An 18,557-nucleotide genomic window follows, 5' to 3' on the forward strand; every position below is an offset into this window, starting at 1 on the left:
CAGGGTACACTCAATCGAAGTACATTCAGCAATTTAGCAAAAAGTGGGGGCATACCATGCAAGAAAGATGGCACTTTCTCACAGTCTCCATCGCCAGGTGGGAAAGATTTACAACAATAGCACAGGACATGGTCAGGATGGCGTATGTGAACCCCAAGTACACTAACAATGGATATGATAAAACATGAGGCTCCTTCTTTAATAAGACCAATAAAAGAAGGGCCACTAGACCCAAACCCCCTTAACCCAAGCAGGGTAAAGCCCTGGAAAAACGAGGCAGACTTTAAATGGAGGAGTTCTAACATGGAGAATGCTTCCTTTTGTGCCTTTCTCCCCCTTTCCCCTCACTGTTTATATTGTTGTTTTTTTTTGGCGTGGCCGAAACGGTGGACACCGCACGGTCGAAAGACCCACGTAACAAACCATAGCCAAAGGCATGAATGGACATCTGAAAAGACTGGACACTGTTGTAGCAATTCACCTATATAGGTAATGAATGCTGCAGTCCGAAAATATACGGCAACGCTCAAGGCACACCGACAATGCCCAGAGTACCAACCATAGAAGAGGGAAAAAAGGGTTAGGGGAGGGCAAAACCCCTTCAAGAACAGAGTGGTGCCAGAACAAAAGACAAGTTTGCCTGCTAGAAGAATCTTAACAGATACGTGTTTCCCAAGGGGAAAACATGAAAGAGGGTGCTTGTCCAAAAGCGTGCACCAATAATTAGACCCAGACAAGAAGTTATGAATGAGTATACCAGAATCACCCAACGGAATTTCCAGAAGAACTCCCACAAGACAAATGAGGGAGCGATCCCCATCGGGCGGGCAACCATTTAATATATCTGTATAGAACAGAGGTTCATACAAGGACCAACAGCCCTGAGGCAAGGAGACCACATCATACAACAGCCGAAGGCAATGACAACAGGTCACACAACGACCATGAGGGAAGGATAGCAGGTTACGCAATGGCCGTGGGGCAGAAAGAAAGCAGGAAAGCAGTTTTTCTACAATGAAATGCCAACCAGACCGACCCTGCTGAGTGTCCGCAGCGGTGAGGACGGTCAATACCTGGGGTATGCCATGTATTCCCCAACATTAGAGGAATTCGAGCCCCTGGCTTGGGGAGGCCTGTACCAACAGAGGCACAAGGCGGCACTCACTAATCTCAAGCTTAGAGAAAACCAATCTTTATGAAACGAGCTCCAGACACCCAAAGCCAGGAATGCCGGTGCAATGCCACAGCAGACGCCATGGCTCGACCGCTGGAATCTGAGTCCATTCCACACCTGATGAGCAGCTTAACTGCCTGGCGACCATTGAAAATCAACTGGGTCAACTCGTCCTGGTTGGTTTCTGGGAACAAAGGTAAAAGCTGTGCCAAGGAGTTCCACAAGGCATGGAGAAAGCGACCTAGGACGCAAATTGTGTTGGTTGTGCGTAATGCTGCACTAGAGAAGGAAAAAATGTGCTTGCCGCTAGAATCCTGCATCCTGGACTCTTTGTAAAGGGGGAAATGAGGAAGGTTCTCCATTTCAGGGGACCCCATAATGGCCTGGACCACGAAGCTGTGGTGGGTCGGCTTTCAAATAACACAAGTGGGGTCCCCCGGGGTATTTGTGAGCAATAGCCCAGTCAACTGGTACACCTGACTCAGGTTTTGCCCATGCCCCCAATAAAATATCAGACAGTGTCTCATAAAAGGGGAGTACTGGTTCAGCCCCTGACTGGCCAGGATAAAGAACCTCAGTAAGAGGGTCCATAGCCTTCTCCACTGTAGGTAGAGTGTAGGTAGGTAGAGTGAGATTTAAGATTTCAGCCACTCTTTTAAAAACTTCTGCCAAAGAAGAGCTAGCTTCCGAGGCAAGGCCAGGCGGCAATAACAAAGAGGAAGCGGGGTATAAATCTATCCCGCTGGCTTCACCCAGCTATGTAATCCATTTTTCCAACATAGTAGGAGCCGCAAGCATTGGCTGCTCCAAAGGGAGCTATCCCCTCACATCCTTCCCCGAACTGGTCTTGGGAAACCTCCACAGAAACCCATTGGTGCAGAAAACTGCTCTATAACCGGAGTCGAATGGCGCTGAGTCCGCACTGACGTCTGTTTGGTAAGGGGGGCAGGAAATGTCGGTCGCGGTAGATGCAATGTGCTGAGGCGAAGTTGACCCAATGAAGTCTTCAGTCGCCGTGGAAAGCGACCCCGACTGGGCAACTGACGTCAATAGTGGAGGTCCCAAAGGATCGTACACTGGCGCCTCTGTGTCCGAAACTGGAACTGCCACAGAGGGCTAATCCGTTGGCGATTACGGTTACTTTACTTATAACCTCCTTGGGGCCCACAGGCACTCGAGAGGGAGACAAGGGTACAAAGACTAGATGGAGAGCCTTGTAGTACTCCTGCATTTGGGTCGAGGTCTCCCCGGCTTCATGAAAAGGTTGGAGGTGCGAGAGTGACGCTGGAGCGGAAGTAGAAGAGTCGATCCACCGCGCCAGTCGGAGTTACAGAGGCCTGGAACTTCGATGTCTTACGACGCCGCTTACCATGAGAGGTAGCTGGAGACTGGCACTGCTGCCATTGACCACGGGGAGAAGAACGCAGCGCTGGATCTGCTTCAGCCACTGGCAGACGTCGCACTCTGTGGCGTCGTGGTGCTCGCCCAAGCACCATATACAGATACGATGTGTGTCCATACCCGACATTTGACAAGCACAGGACTTAAACCAGGATGGCATATGAATTTAGCACACTGTTTCAGACGAGAAAAGCTCATCACAGCAGGCCAAAAACGACTACAGATACGCTACTTCGGATCCACGTACAGTGCAAAAAAAAAGAAGAAACTGATGTCAGCGCACTGTAGGAAACTTATGATTCCACTGACGTCCTATCTGGAGTTGACTTATGGAATCAAGCGGCAGACTTTATTCATACATGTGAAGATCACTCCCGGGACTATTCAGCTCTGGTTCTAGAACAATCCAAATAGATTTTTAAGAAGAGATCATTTGGTATATAAGGCTAGTTTATTTATATTCAAGTAGTTCAATAGCAAGCCTACGTACGTAAATCATATGCCATCAGTCTCCATGCCATGCTACTCTATAATATGAGGAAATGCAATAATGATAGACATAATTGAAAGAATTTATACTACTAGTTACAATTACCTAGGGACTCCCACCTCAACGAAAGGGGAATATACAAGCATAAATATCAGTACCGTTAAGCTACATTATACAGGTAAGTAACTTGTTTTATTTCTTCATTCGAGCCAGTTTGCGGACCCATCTAAAGGGGGCTGTGTTCAGGTATCTATTTTAAAGTGAGGAATTTGCGGTTAGAAGTCTCTATCAAAAGAACAAGTTACTTACCTTTTATGGTAGAGGCTCTATCTAATCGCAAATTCCTGACAGATCCTCCCCGATTTCCAAAATGGCTCTTCACCCGAAAGCTCCTGTTAGATTCTGCACACTGGTCATACATCATTTATTCGTGGCTCTGCGTTTTTGATGTGGAAACAGTAACAGAAGAAACTGATTTCAGCATGCCAGGGTGATGCCTATGTAGGTACTGTGCAACGATAAAGCAGAAAAAGTGGCAAAGAGGAAAAGTTATATATAGGTCTCTCTATTTACATAGGGAACTGTATATTCCCCTATTAACAGTACATAGTCCTGTCATTGGTTCATGTTCCTTCTTTACAACAAAACAATCGCATACCCAAGGACACACGATTACATAATTTAATTATCGTAATCTTGATTCAATGCATCATAATTTTTTTAATTCTTTCATCAAACTACATATATATATATATATATATATATATATATATATATATATATATATATATATATATATATATATATATATATATATATATATATATATATATATATATATACACACAACAGTTCTACACAAATCTCAAAGAATTCACAATTCATAGGTTCCTTCTACCCGCTTGGTCGAAAATAGTGTTCACCTATTACAAAAAAGGAATACACTCAGAGCTCGTCTTACCTGCACACCATGTTCTAATTCCTCCAGAACCTTAATTCAAAAGCTATGCATTAAATCTTTAAAGGATTAATCCAGACATCGTCAGACTCCTTATCAAAACCTGTCGACGCGGACGCGTTTCGGCCTTCATACACATCTTGGCCTTCTCAGGACATGGGTGAGGGAAACACTTTGTGGGAAACAAATCCATATGCCATGTAATCCGGACCCGGCTAAGAATATTATTTTGAATCCTATTCTCTGCTTTGCTCCGGTTGCCTCCTGAAGTTTCACATTGTAAGACAAGACCTTAAGTTGTAAAATCATTGAAGGCCAACACTAAGCTTGCATTTATGTGGTATTCGTACAATTTGGAATAGCAATTCTACCCGGTGTGTTAAATATCTTAATTATCCGACTGTTATCCTTTCAGAATATGGGCCAGCCAATTAAGACTCGGTTCCAGGAATTTGAAGAAAGGCCAAAAGCATTTGAAGAATTGGGGAAGCACATCCAGCAATACATGAAGGTGGTCCTGTCTTTCAGGAACGAGGTATACTTGTAAAACATTTTCCGATTGCTGTATGTTGCAACTTGCATTTATATTTTAATTTCAAAAATGTAAAAAGTTGGTATTGAAACAGCCAAAAAGTCAGAATGGTTAGAGTTGGTAAGATGTACCGTCATATTTTTAATATGCCTTAGTGTGTAGAATGCGCTTCAGTATTTTTGGTAATTACACCCATGCCCAGTACATCCACCACTTTGCCTTTGGGAAACCATGATTGTCAATTAGCTGGTTTTCTATGATAGAAAACATGCTTAATCATAGGGACTGCTAAAACTTCTAAACACATGAAGTAAACCTTGTTTGTGGCCATTATGTGTCTTATGTTCTACTTGTAGTTGATGATTGATATGGCTTTGGAACATTTGAGTTTGTGAGGGGAAGAATTCGTTTTGAAGGCACCCTTAATTTTCCCATCTTAAAATGTCAAGTGATAGATTTATGGCATGTTTCCCAGTTTACAGCATACACTACAGAAATGTGCCCAAGGTGTTTTTATTTGTGTGTTAGGCTATGGGCTATATGCACTGACCATTCTGTTGTAACCCAGTTTTTCTCAGGCCTATTTTTAGTATGTCTAGTTCTTTGCTGTAGAAATACTTAAAACAATATGGTTTTCCACATCTTAATTCTGAAGCAGCGGCTGTTCAGATGGCATAATTCTAATCAACAATTGTTTTTCTTAGGAGGAACAATACAACCATTTGGACGCAACTGATCTAGCCAAGGTAGAAAAGTGTGCAAGCGAGGCCATGGAATGGATGAACAATAAAATGAACTTGCAGAGTAAGCAGAGTCTTACTGTGGACCCTGTAGTAAAAACTAAGGAAATTCGGGCAAAAACTCAAGTAAGAGCACTTAAGTATATTTATTGTGCACTCTTTATAAAAATACTTTGATTTTTGAATACCGATTGTGACTGGTGGATAACTGTTATAAAAGACTTTGCCACGTAGCACTCCTGTGCAAATCTACATAATTTATGGCTATTCTTCCTCTACATGTAATATTTACTGTAGTGAAATTGTTTTGTTTTTACCTTTGTAACTTAACCAGTCCTAATTAGTTAATCATGAGAACCAGCAGTCTGTAGAAATCTGTGAATAGGAGATTAAACATAAGGGGTTTGAACCTTCTTTTCTGAACTACCACAAAACCAAAATTGCCTGTTTTAACCAAATTGGCAGTTGTAGGCAAAATCAAATCACTAACCTAGTGCTGTGTAAGTATAGCTTCTAGTCTTTCTAATAGCAGAGCCTCTTATACATAATCTACTCATGGTTGGGGGTGATGTGAGTTGGGGGCGGGAGTAAATTACGTTACCTTGCATAGGGCTCAAGATGAAATGTATCAATATTTAAAGAGTTTGTAGAATGTCTGTACTCAGGTTTTCGGCTCCTCTACAGTTCTTTCCACTAAAATAAATATTGCCATTACCCATGCAAGAAATTGACCACCTCGTATTGTGCAAGCTTATTCCTTTTTCCCATTCTGGCAGTGGGATTTCTTCCGGCTACTTCCATATACTGAGAGGTGTTGAAATCAGTCTTCAAACTTTTAATCCTCCCTTTCCCCAGTAAATAAATAAAATATATCCGGGGAAACTCCACCTCCTCAATAGTGAAAATATTTTTCACCATTTTTCTTTACAATTAGGAGTTCTGAACATATTTAACCATATGAATGTTGCAGTTATGCTCGGCAATTTGGTCTTATCAAAGTGTAAAAGATTCCACTGTGTGGCCCTCGGTCAGAAATGGACATGAAGTTGACTGTTGGTGGTTCCAAACAGCACCTCCACTTACATATGCCATACGGAATTAGGCATGCCGTACATAGAGGACACTATAAAAAATACAGCCAGTCCTCCTGTGACACAGGATCTGGATCTCTAACCAAACGGTGTTCAATCGCCAGATCTTCGCTGACAGCCTGGGATTGGATGGGGTGAAGCATATTAGATGGCTGGATTATGTTAAAATGTTATTGAAGCTAGGCCATCCGGAATATTATCATGATCCCACTACCATGGGTAAGATATCCAGGAAATATCTTTAAAATTGCTGTATGCATTTATTGGGGGAAATTAGAACGACCACTGAAGTGAAAAAAGTAACGGTTCTAGCTCACCATTTCACCCTGACAACTTTAACAATTCAGCCATATATTAGTTTGACTACAGGCGATTATGATAGATTATTTTTAATGCGTTTTCGGCTGGGTATTATACACAGATAGTTAGGCTTCCCAGAATTAAACGACTGGTCGAGAGTGCTAATCAAATGTCTGTGTGAAGATGTATCTGTACAGTCGACCCTTGACGTATTATTCTTATGTCAATTTTATTCTGCCCCGAGAAGAAGGTGGATTGTTCCTGTATTGAGACTTTTTGGTCTGAGACAATGTCGTCCAGCATTTGTGGTCCTACAATCCCTAGAATCAGAATTTGTCATAGCCTCCTTGACAGTTTTCTTAAAAAAAAAAAAGTTAATGTAGAAAAACGATTATGATGTGATTTTATGACTAGTGTTTTGTTTACGTGCCCGGTCCCTTCTTTTCTTTTTTGTAATCATGTGATGATTGTATTTTAATAATCTTTTAGGAAATATTTTATTTATGCATGAATTGTATTGTGCTTTTATGGTTATTCTGCAAGTAACCGAATAAAGCGTGTTTGGTTTGACTTTAAGGGTCATTTGGAGCATTACACCGTTGACACTTACTCCCAGCCAAAGGTATGAGTGACGGAAGACGTTACTGATGGCCCATTAGAGTGGCTCAGTGCCTCTTTTATTTTACTAATAACAAAACGCTGTTCTGTCTGGAGCCATTCCTGGGATCAATTTAGCCCTCCCCTCATCCTGTCCCAAACTGAGGGTTGCAGACATTCGAAGACCTTTGGTATGGACCCATTTTGGACTTGGTCTACAAAAAAAGGATAGAGAAATAATTATGATGCTAGACCCAACTTATTCATCCTTCTTTCAGCAGGACTGGATATGTGCAATCTCTTCTGGGATACATATTTTCAGTCCATATGTTTAGAAACCTTTTTTGTGCTTTGTTGTGGGCAAAGCACTAGCAGTACAAAATCTACCATTCAAATTGAAATTAGTGCCCCCACATGATTTTCAAATGCAAGATTATCTCTGGCACTCTGAAGAAATGTTGAATCTTTATCTGGATGATAGGCTCAATGTCCCCTTTATAAAAAAATTCTCAGCTGGATTTCTAAGCAACTATTCATATTCTGGATCAGGGTTTTTGACATCATTGTGATCTAGAACTTGCTGTAGACGTTGAGAGGCTGACCACAGAGGGAGACTGGTTTCTTGACGTCTAACTACGATGATACCTCCTCGACGTCGACCTTCTTCGTCTAGTCGACGGTGAGCGGCGGTGTCGCCTCGACGGCGAGCGCCGATATCTTCTGACCCAGATCGATGGCGACGGTGTGTTGACGTTGACCGGGATGTCCGACGTCGACCTCACCCGAGGCCTCGACGTCTGACCCCTTGACGTTGATCTTAGACGTCGCTTCGACCCAGAGCCCTGAGTCGACGGGGAGCATATTCCTCGTCATACCTGGTCTTGATGTCGAAGTTGTCTTCGAAGTCGACCGGGACCGGCGTCGTTTTTGAGCCTTCTTTCGACTGGGTAGCCCCCCAGAGACCGATGCATGTGTCTTGGAGGAGGACTGGCTCTCTCCTTGCCCAGATATCCCACCTGCAGCCTGTTGTTTTCTCTGCTCCAGGCCTTGAAGACTAATCTTATCCCTGTCACGCAGGGTCCTCGTGGAGAAGGATTTACAGATGGCGCAGGATTTAGGAACATGTGAAGTAGGTAGACAGAGAATACAAACACTGTGATCGTCCGACTTGGCCTTCTTCCTGCCACATTCAGGGCACTTGTCGAATAAAGATAGCATTTTGACAAGAAAAATGTGGGCTAACTGCCCAAAAAAGACAGCAAAAGGAAGGAAAAGGCCAAAGATGTTGAGTAAAACACTCAAACTTTAGAAAGCTTAATTATTGAAAAATATACCACTCAAGGTAGAGCTCAATGCTCCAGGGTCTTGCTAGCAGGAGCCGGAAAAAAGAACTGAAAGTAACTAGCCTTTGGCTGTGCATCATGGGATACCGAGGGTCTCTGGAAGGATTCTTAAGGGCACGGTATCCATTTACAGACACATGATGGCAGCCTATGGGGCTTGTCTGTCCAACCCTTCATCTCTATCATGAAAAAAGGATCATTGTGAAGGGGAGTTTCTCTGTGTGAAACTCAGTAAAATAGTTAAATTTAATTGTTACCTGGCTATCTTTTTCACTTAAGGATGAAGTAATGGCCAGCGTAGCGTAATTGTTTTTAGGCTGCATTATTGTCTCTCTTTATCTCTTAGGTGTCTATGCAGGACTTCAGAAGAGGACAACTTAAGAGAATATATCTAATGAAGTGCTCCGGGGTCCACGCACATTGGTGGGGACTATTCACATGATTATGACTATCACGGAGATACCCCTACTACAGAACTGTCCTCAAACTCGACCTTTAGACATACATTTTCACATTCCACTTGACAAGAAACCTTAAAAGTTCCTGTGGTTTTTGGTGGGCAATGACTTTTAATTTCTGTACGGACCTTTTCAAAGTGCGTGGCAGCTCATTTAAGGAATCTTCCTCGAGATAAAGGACAAAAAACTATTTATAAACCCTCATACTGGGAAGGTGGGCACCAAATCATTATCACCTGCTTCTTTAACACTAGAGAAGGGGAAAAATTCTTTTGAGAAGGACATTGCTGGACCTGAAGAAGTCCATAAACAAAAGCAGGAAAAATAAACCGGTCAAAGGCACAAGCCCTATTTCTTTTCCTCCTTCTCCTCCTTTCCTTGCACCTCCCTCTCTTCCTATACCGTCAACTCCTGTCCCAACTTCACCTCTCATACCTCCAACAACAGAACAAGTGCACTCTGCAGAACTCTTTACTTTGGAACAGATAATGCCTTCACCATATCACTCGCCAAATCAGTCACCATATAGTGAACATAAAAATCAAGAGGATAAGATCACTTACTATATGGATCTACAGGGTGATCCTAATGCATCCCCTGGTCCATGAGATAATTATGATGCTGATCCATTGAAAGATACGGATCCAAGCATTTATCTACCCAAGCCCTCCATACCAGATGATACATCAACTTATCATGATAGCATTACTAGTGCTTCTACATATCACAAAGTCAGTTTACACACATTTACACAGGAAGATTTTCTGGTGGAAACGTTTAATAGATCACACCCAGTAACGCAAACACTACCTATGCTAAAAGGTATATTATCTACCCAGGAGCTATTTAAACAGCCTGTTACATCTAGGGTAATCTGATAGACATCTAGCCGCAGATTCCTTACCTTTGAACTTCCAGGCATCAGGCTGGATCTGGAAGATTTTTTAAAGCAGTACCCCTGCACGCCGGTAGGTGGCTTCGGTCGACTCCGCATGACGTAGTAGGTGTCGTGTTCGTCGTCGTCGTGACATCCACATCGTCAATATAATTGCCACTTTGGCCCGCTGGCGTCCGTTCTTTTCTTTCCGCACCATCCAGCACCGATCCTTTGAAGAGAGCTATCCCCATCACTTTTTGATAGTTTTTTCAACCTTTTGTCGACTCCTTTTGGTGTGTTAGGATGTCCAGTAGGAAGACTGCGGGGTTCAAACCGTGTGGCGCCTGTCACCGCGTCATGTTTGTTGCAGACCTGTGAGAAAGTGCCATATTTCTTGCATGGTATGCCCCCACTTTTTGATGAATTGCTGATGTACTTTGACTGAGTGTGCCCTGGGCTCCTGCCAATTAGGTATCCAGGGCCTGTGTTCTTTCCCTAAAACTGCATTGAAGCCTAAACCCAATTGGTATCTCTGGCCACATGTCAGCCTCTGGTAAACGGTACCCTAGGTACCCAGGGACTGTGATCAGAGAAGGCCCCTGAGGGCTGCAGCACTTATTGGGCCACCCTTAGAGACCCTGTACTCTGACACACACACACACTGCCTTTGCAGGCTGAGTGTCTTGGTGCAGAACAAAGCAGTTAACATGGCACACATCCCTGTGTGCCATGCCCACAAAACACACTGCCCTAGCATACCACAGTCACCCCTCTAGCTGGGTGCCCGATGCCAGTGGTGTGGGTACAGGTGCATGAGCCCTGTACTCCTAAAGTACTCGGCTCCATTCCTGGGCACTGTAAGTGCAGTGCTGCCATTAAGAGTATATGGTGCTGGGAGATCGTCATCACGAACTCCACAGCACCATGATGGCTGCACTGTAGACTGAGAAGTTTGATATCAAACTTCTCAGCACATTAAACCCACACTGATGCCAGTGTGGGATTTTATGTAAAATGCACGACAGGGCATCTTAGAGATGCCCCCTGAACCTAACCAGCGTCCTGACAGAGGCTGCCTAGGCAGCCACCCAGCAGACATGTTGTTGGACCCCTGGGTAGAGAGTCATCTGCTCTCGTGGGTCTGCAACAATGCACGTCCTGGGCGAGGTGCTAGGTCTGCTCCCCCAGGGGGAGTTAAAGGCATGCCGCCTTTGTGAGCTTCTCCAGGCCACTTGCTTTACTCAGCGACTGGCCCCTACCGGTTCTGGCCCCCACTCTGGCGGGAAGATCGGCGGGAAAACCTAAGTGAGGAAAGGGGGAGTGCCAGCCTCTGCCAACCCCACCACTAAGGTGGGGGAGACGAGGTGAAGCTCAACTCCGGACTCTCGCCATCTTGAGGATGGTGAGCCCTACCCAATCAGGACTAGGCTCCTGCCCCCCTCCCACTGGAGAGTGGCAGGATAGGGGGTGTACCCACCCCACGAAAGGGACCCATTGGTCCCTGACCTTTACCAACCTGTAACGCCCCTACATTTAGTATTTAGGGGCACCCAGAACCTTCCTTTCTCAGATCCCGAAACTACCAAGAAGAACAAGCAGAAAGAAGACCTGCCGTGCAGCTGCTAACAAGAGGACGACCCCAACTGACTTGGCCCCAGCCCTACAGGCCTGTCGACCCTCAAACCTGCTCCTGCTAAACCCCGGCGTCTCCAGTGGTCAGCAACCTCGAAAACCCTGGAGGACCTGACTGCCTTGCTCCTCAAAGACTGGGACTCCCACAAGCAGTGGTTCTGCTCAAACAAGCAACAACCCCTGGTGCCAAGCCAGGAACCGCGAATCCAGCACACTCTGCACCCGCCGAGCCCGGCCTGTGCCTGAGTGAACAAAGACCACGAGGATGTCCCCACGGCGACTGTGACCAAGAATCCAGCAAAAAAGCACCCACCTTGACGCTCCTGACGACGCCTGCAGCCTCGCAACCAGGTACCCCTCCCCCCCCCCCCCCAACCGCGACCAGCTGAGAGTAAGATTTCCCGAGGCCAAAAGACACCCCGGTGCCCTGCGGCCCCCTGTGCCCAACTCCTGGGTGCCTACCTAACCTACAGCTTCCCAACGTAGTGGTCGCACCTGAAGAATGTTAGTCCTCGAGCTTACAGCCTCTGTTCGTCTTGCAGCTACTCCATTGAAATACATTGAGCGCCCTATTTGGGCCACAAGTAGATAAAATGCTAAAAAAGCTTAAAAAAAAACCCACAAACAGCTAAAGCAATGGGGGCCCTACAGACACATCAGTACTGGGGTTCCTTTCTAGGGTTCAATACAGAGGTACAAACCGAGGAAATTTCTCCTCGAACTCAAATAATCAACAAATAACAGGGTTCCTATCAAAACCATTTCAATAGGGGAACTTTCTACAAAACAAATTTCAGAAACCAAGGTTAAGGCTGTGCAAACACTGCCAGAACTCCTATCCCTCCAAAACCGTGACAACCTACACCTCCCCCAGCACCTGTAGGGAGAAGGTTACAATTTGTTTTAATCAACATTGGCAGGAAATCCCCGCAGATCAATGGGTGTTATCCATAATAGAACCCAGGTATTGTTTGGAACTCAAACATTTCCACCCGACACCCCCCCCCCCCCAGCCCCCCCCCCCCCCACCCCCAATTCCACCCAGAGAACAAAAAATGGCAAAAAAACATGTTACACTGTTCAAGGAAGAGGTTCTTTCTCTCCTTTTAAAAAAGGAGCAATAGAAATAGTACCGTTATATCATCACATCCCTTTATTTTCTCATTCCCAAAAAGGACGAATCATGAAGAGCTATTTTAATTTTAGACCTATGGACGCTAAACCGGTCCATTTCCTCAGAACACTTCCTCATGGTTACACTACAAGAAGTAATACCATTGTTACAGCAAGGAGATTTCACAACAACTCTAGACCTCAAAGATGCATATTTTCATATCCCCTTTCAGCTAGCACGCAGATGTTACCTACGCTTTCAGCTAAATGGACATTCTCAATTCCGACTGCTACCATTTGGGGATCACAACCGCTCCAAGAGTTTTCACAAAATACGTTGCAGTAGCGGCAGCTCATATCAAAAGAGAAGGAATACTTGTTTTCCCGTATCTTGATTTCTGATGGATACATCTGCCAGTGGATTCCTCACCTTGTGAATATCCCCTGCGCCAGCATTCCACGGAACGTTTCTTCCCCAGCATTCCACGTCGACGTGGGCGACGTCACAATACACCGGCTCCGCACGCGACTTCGATCGACGTCACCGGAGCCATAAGAAGCCCACGTCGGCGTGATGACGTCAGTTCCCTTTTTTCCGCGCCTTCGACGCGCAACGGTTTTTCTCCAGTGCTACTTTGTAGTTTGGTCGTGTATCTCTCTTTTCTTCGACAATGTCTTCGACTAGGAAGTCGGGCTTTAAGCCCTGTAGGGAGTGTGGAGGCCTGATGTCGATGACGGATCCACACCAGAATTGTTTATGGTGCCTTTCCTCGGAGCATGATATGGAAGAGTGCGGATGCTGTAGGAGCATGAACCCGAAGGCACTCAAGGAAAGGAAGACCAAACTCTTTATGAAGAAGGTTGGTGAAGAGAAAAGAGGGAGGAAGAAGGAGAGATCGAAGAGGGAGTCATCGACTTCGAAGTCGTCGAGGTCGAAGAAACACCATAAGAAGAGTAAACACTCTCGACGTCGATCCTCGAAGTCCAAGAAGTCGAGGTCGGCGTCGTCTCATCGACGTCGGAGCAGAGGTTTGTCTCCTTCTCCTTCTCCTTCGAAGTCGCCGGAAGGTTCTCCTTCGGGAAAGCAGACTCCGACTCAGTCTCCGACGAGGTCTTCGGCTCCGTCTAAGACGTCGACTCCGGTTCGTGTGGAGTCGGATGCTTCTATGCATGAGGAGCAGGAAGAATCGGTTCCAGTACCTGAAGGTTCGGAGGCTCCAGTGGAGGATATTGCGGAGCCGGTGCCGGAGGCCCCACAAGAGGTTCCTTTGCCTCAGTTCCCGGCCCCAGGTACGGATTCGGCTAATTTCTTGAATGCTATGTATGGCATTTTTAATAGGGCGGCCTACCCATCCGGAGCACCAGCTGGTCCCGTGGGTCCGATGGCCTTTACGATGGGGGTGCCACAGCAGTATGCTCAGGCCCCCTTTATGCCGATGGCGCCTTCTTGGCAGTTTCCGGCGCCGCCTGTGGATTCGAGTCGACCTCGGAAGGTTCGGCAGGCTTCGGGGCCTCCTTCGACGCCGAGACTGGTTCCATCGACGCCGAAGCAGACTCCATCGACGCCGAAGCAGACTCCATCGACGTCGAGGCTGACTCCATCTGCGCCGTGTCTGGCGCCGTCGACGCCGGTTCCTCTGGTTCCTCCGACGCCGCGTACGGCGTCGCCGACGTCGGTTCCCCGAATCCGGTCGAGGAGGGAAGCCCAGAGGGTGTTGGAGGAAAGAAGATTTCGTGAGGTGGAAGAAGGCGAGGTTGATTCTTCTTCGGACGAGTTCGAGGGCATTGAGGTTGCCAGTGGGCTGGATACGACCCCAGAGTGAGAACACGCATCTGCCAGGTCTTCTCCTCCTCATGAGTTGGCTCCCTATCACGTGGTGATAAAGAAAGCAGCAGAGCTTCTGGATTTGCAGCTGCCTTCTGTGGAGTATAAGTCCAACCTACTCACAGAGGTGTTGCATTCTCCAACTGCGACAAAGGAGCCGTTGCTACCTTTCAATGAGGCCATATTGGAGCCGGTTTTAGAGGTATGGAAGAAGCCCCTTTCTTCTCCTGCAGTGTGTAGGCAGGTGGCAAGGAGGTACAAGGTTGCTCCAGGGGACCCTGACTTTTTATCTTCTCATCCGTCCCCGGACAGTTTGGTTGTGCAGGCTTCTTGCTCCAAGCATGCTTCCGGTGCCTTTCCTCCGTCTCCAGCTGACAGGGAATCCAAAAAAGCTGATCAGGCGGCCAAAAAGACCTTTTCAACAGGAAGCATGGCGTTGAAGTCCACTAATGCTACATGTCTGCTGGGGCGTTACGTGCATGCTCTTATGGATTCCATTAAGTCCTTGGCCCCAAAGTTGCCTGAAGGGGATAAGTCATCCTTCATGGAGGTTGTAGCTGACACTCAGGCGGCTGCCAGGCAAGTTATCCAGTCAGGATTGGATACTGCGGACTCCGTGGCAAGGATCATGGGGTCGTCTGTTGCTGTAAGTAGGCAGGCTTGGCTCCGTAACTCTGGTTTCTCGGCGGATGTTCAGGCTACTCTGGTCGATCTTCCATTTGATGGTCAGAAGCTGTTTGGGGAGAAGGCGGACTCTGCCCTTCAGCGTTTTAAGGACAGCCGATTGACTGCAAAATCTTTGGGTCTGCAAGTGCCACCAAAGGGTTCGTCCTTTCGGAAATTTAGGGGCTTTGGGCGATCGTCTTTTCGCTCTTACCGGCAGCCTCCGCAGCAGCAGCAGCAGCAGAATCCCCTCTAAGTCCTATAGAGGGAGACAAAGGGGTCGGAGAGGTTCTGGACGCAACCCCTCTTCTTCCTCCTCCTCCTCTGCTCCCAATGAGGCCTCAGGGAAGCAGCCCTAGATCCCCCATCCCGGATCATGTAAGACATGTGGGGGGTCGGGTGTCCTACTTTCTACGGGGTTGGAAATCTGTTACGACCGACCTTTGGGTTTTGAACCTCGTAGAGACTGGGTACGCCCTTCCCTTTCGGGAGTTTCCTCCCCCTTACCCTCCTTGCCAAGGTTATTGCTCGGAGGACCACCTGCTTCTCCTGCAGAAAGAAGTTCTAGCCTTGTTTCAGAAGGGTGCAATAGAGGTGGTTCCGGAGCAGGAAAGGGGTCAGGGATGCTACTCCCGGTATTTTCTGATTCCCAAAAAGGACGGCAGATTGCGTCCAATTCTGGACCTCAGGATCTTGAACTTTTACCTGAAACAGGAGAAGTTCAAGATGCTGACCCTTGCGCAGGTTCTTCAAGCGTTGCAGCAAGGAGACTGGGTGGTGTCGCTCGACTTGCAGGACGCGTACTTCCATGTCCCAATCCTGAAGTCGCACAGGAAGTATCTCCGGTTTACGGTTGGGTTGCAGCACTACCAATTTGCGGTCCTCCCGTTTGGTCTTACTACCGCACCTCGAGTCTTCACCAAGGTGATGGCGGTGGTGGCTGCTCATCTCAGGAGGCCAGGTGTCCCGGTTTTCCCTTACCTGGACGACTGGCTTCTGAAGGCAGAGTCCCCAGAGATGGTGCAGCGCCATCTGCAGGTGACAACTCAGCTGTTCGACTTGGGTTTTTCGATCAATGTGCCCAAATCTCACCTGGTGCCCTCACAACGCAACCTGTCTATAGGGGCATTCCCTCCTCCTCAAAGGATTCTCGACATTCAGGAGATGGTCCCTTTCTTCCACAATGGAGCGGTTGTTCCAGTTCTGAAGGTCCTTCGCCTGCTCGGTCTGTTCGCTTCCTGCATTCTGTTGGTCAACCATGCACGCTGGCACATGAGGGCGCTCCAGTGGTGTCTCCGCAGGCAGTGGTATCAGCACAACGGGGATCTCGGGGAGTCGATCAAGATCTCCGGAGAAGCTGCGGCGGATCTGTCTTGGTGGAGCGCGGAGGGCAATCTGTCTCAAGGAAAGCCCTTCCATCTACCTCCATCGGTGGCCACGGTGATAACGGATGCATCCACTTTAGGGTGGGGTGCTCATCTGGGGGATCTGGAGATCAAGGGTCTTTGGTCTCCAGAAGAAAGGTTGCTTCACATCAACCTTCTGGAATTGCGGGCGATTCGTTTGGCACTCAAGGCCTTCCTCCCTTCCCTTCGCGGTCGGTCTGTTCAAGTCCTGACGGACAACACGACAGCGATGTGGTATATAAACAGGGAGGAGTAGGGTCTCTTTGTCTCTGCAGAGAGGCCCTGCGTCTGTGGTCCTGGGCTCAGGACCATCAGATTTGTCTGATGGCAAATCTGGCCGGGGTTCTGAACGTGCGTGCGGACAGTCTCAGTCGGCAGTTCTCCGCCGACCACGAGTGGAGGCTCCATCCGGAGGTGGTTCGTCACGTCTTTCGGACGTGGGGGACACCTCGGGTGGATCTGTTTGCCACTTTCGAGAACGCGCACTGCCCGTCATTCTGCAGTCTCCAGTATCCGATGTTGGGGGACGCGTTTCAGTTGAGTTGGGGCTCACGACTCCTTTACGCGTTTCCTCCCATACCCTTGATTCCTCGGGTTCTGAGGAAGATTCGCCAAGACCGGGCCCAAGTTATATTGATCGCCCCGGATTGGCCAAGAAGGGTGTGGTTCACAGATCTTCTCCACCTCTCCTCGTGCCCTCCGCTCCGTCTCCCTCTGAGGGCAGACCTCCTCTCGCAGTCGGAGGGGCAGGTTCTACACCCCCACCTCCAGAGCTTACACCTTCATGCCTGGAGATTGAACGGGGCAACCTGAGTTCTTTCTCTCTCCCGCCTGATGTGGTGGATGTTATTTTATCGGCCAGGCGACACTCCACCAAGTCCATTTACTCCTACAGGTGGTCTAAATTTGTAAAGTGGTGTGGAGAGAGATCCATTGATCCTTTAAAGGCCCGTCTGTCTTATGTGCTCCAGTTTGCTCTTTCCTTGGCTCAGCAGGGTTTTGCTGTGGCCACGGTCAAGGGCTACCTTTCGGCCTTATCGGCATTTCTGTGCCTTCCAGATCAACCTTCTCTATTTAAATCTCCGGTTGTTCTGAGGTTCATCAAGGGCCTTACAAACAGGTTTCCTCCTACTCCATTTGTAATGCCTCAGTGGGACCTTAATCTTGTTTTAACCTTTTTAATGGGGTCCCCTTTTGAGCCTCTTCATACTTGTCCTTTGAGGCTGTTATCTTTTAAGGTGGTTTTTCTTGTAGCCATAACCTCGGCAAGGAGGGTGAGTGATCTTCAAGCTCTTAGTTCCAAACCTCCTTTTCTTACCTTACATGCTGAAAGGATGGTTCTCAGGACCAGGGCTGCTTTCCTGCCAAAAGTTGTTACTCCTTTCCATTTGGGGCAGTCTATTACCCTCCCTGTTTTCTATCCACCCCCTCATCCTTCCAAAGAAGAGGAAAGACTCCATCGCCTTGACCCAAAGAGGGCTATGAGTTTTTATCTGGACAGGACCAAGGACTTTCGTATTGATGACCAGCTTTTTATTGGCTACGTTGGTCGTTCTAAAGGTAAAGCGGTGCACAAGCGCACGCTGTCAAGATGGATTATACTGACCATCAAGATCTGCTACGCCCTGGCTGGTAAGACTCCTCCTGAGGGTATTCGTGCTCACTCTACTAGAGCTAAGTCTTCGACATCTGCTCTGGCCCGGGGTGTTCCTGTGGCAGATATTTGTAAGGCCGCGACTTGGGCCTCCCTCCATACTTTCGCAAAGCATTATTGCTTGGACTCTGAGATGAGGAGGGAGGGCCATTTCGCGCGCTCTGTTTTGCAAGATTTTCTGGTATAGGAAGGTGGACACCCTCCTCCGGGAGTGGGACTGCTGTGGGAATCTATTCACAAGGTGAGGAATCCACTGGCAGATGTATCCATCAGAAGAACAAGTTACTTACCTTCGGTAACGCT

General features: G+C 47.3%; 1 protein-coding gene across 1 annotated transcript in view; it reads left to right on the plus strand.

Moving 5' to 3' along the window:
- HSPA4 (heat shock protein family A (Hsp70) member 4) overlaps positions 1 to 18,557 on the plus strand; it is a 481,472-nt gene that overhangs the window by 353,624 nt on the left and 109,291 nt on the right. The window contains exons 17-18 of the mRNA XM_085618072.1: positions 4,439 to 4,558; positions 5,260 to 5,421. Of these exons, the coding sequence (XP_085474198.1) occupies positions 4,439 to 4,558; positions 5,260 to 5,421 (282 nt within the window). The remainder of the gene's footprint in view (positions 1 to 4,438; positions 4,559 to 5,259; positions 5,422 to 18,557) is intronic.

The sequence above is a fragment of the Triturus cristatus genome, chromosome 7, assembly GCF_964204655.1.
Source record: "Triturus cristatus chromosome 7, aTriCri1.1, whole genome shotgun sequence".
Taxonomy (NCBI): Eukaryota; Metazoa; Chordata; class Amphibia; order Caudata; family Salamandridae; genus Triturus; species Triturus cristatus.